This window comes from Eimeria mitis, genomic scaffold (genome assembly GCF_000499745.2).
Source record: "Eimeria mitis Houghton genomic scaffold, Emh_scaff1271, whole genome shotgun sequence".
Lineage (NCBI taxonomy): Eukaryota > Apicomplexa > Conoidasida > Eucoccidiorida > Eimeriidae > Eimeria > Eimeria mitis.
In genome coordinates this window covers 5,293-5,830 of record NW_013568527.1, presented here as the reverse complement: position 1 = coordinate 5,830, position 538 = coordinate 5,293, and the positions used below count along the sequence as shown (strand labels likewise).

Sequence of the window (538 nt, the reverse complement as noted above, 5' to 3'; positions counted from 1 at the left end):
CCCTTCTCTCCATTCTGCTCTAAATAAATAAATAAAAAACATAAAAACCCCAAACTAGAAAAAAATAAAAACAGCAAATAAAATAAAACAAAATAAATAAACAAACATATAAATAAATAAAATAAATAAATAAATAAATAAATAAAAAACTTACAGTTCTTATTCTTTCTGCAACCCATCCCCCTTCTCTCCATTCTGCTCTAAAAAAGATAAAAACCTCAAAATAGAAAAAAATAAAAACAGCAAATAAAATAAAACAAAATAAATAAACAAACATATAAATAAATAAAATAAACAAATAAATAAATAAATAAACAAAAAAAACTTACAGTTCTTATTCTTTCTGCAACCCATCCCCCTTCTCTCCATTCTCCCCTATCAAAATCATAAAAGGGGTGACCCTGGTTTAGTTGGCTCCATCTCTGTTGTTCTTTTTTATTTAATTTTGTTTTTATTGACGGATAAAAAGTAAAAACAGGAGAAGAAGATAACCAAAAACATTCTACTATTAAACCCCCTGCAATGCCCTTGCTGAGAC

General features: G+C 26.4%; 1 protein-coding gene across 1 annotated transcript in view; it reads right to left on the bottom strand.

Annotated features, from left to right (window-relative positions):
- Window positions 1–369, bottom strand: part of EMH_0033440 (uncharacterized protein) — a gene marked incomplete at both ends in the record, with an annotated part of 2,008 nt that extends 1,639 nt beyond the window's left edge. The window contains 2 exons of the mRNA XM_013494751.1: window positions 155–198; window positions 330–369. Of these exons, the coding sequence (XP_013350205.1) occupies window positions 155–198; window positions 330–369 (84 nt within the window). The remainder of the gene's footprint in view (window positions 1–154; window positions 199–329) is intronic.
- Between the last annotated feature and the right edge of the window lie 169 nt (window positions 370–538).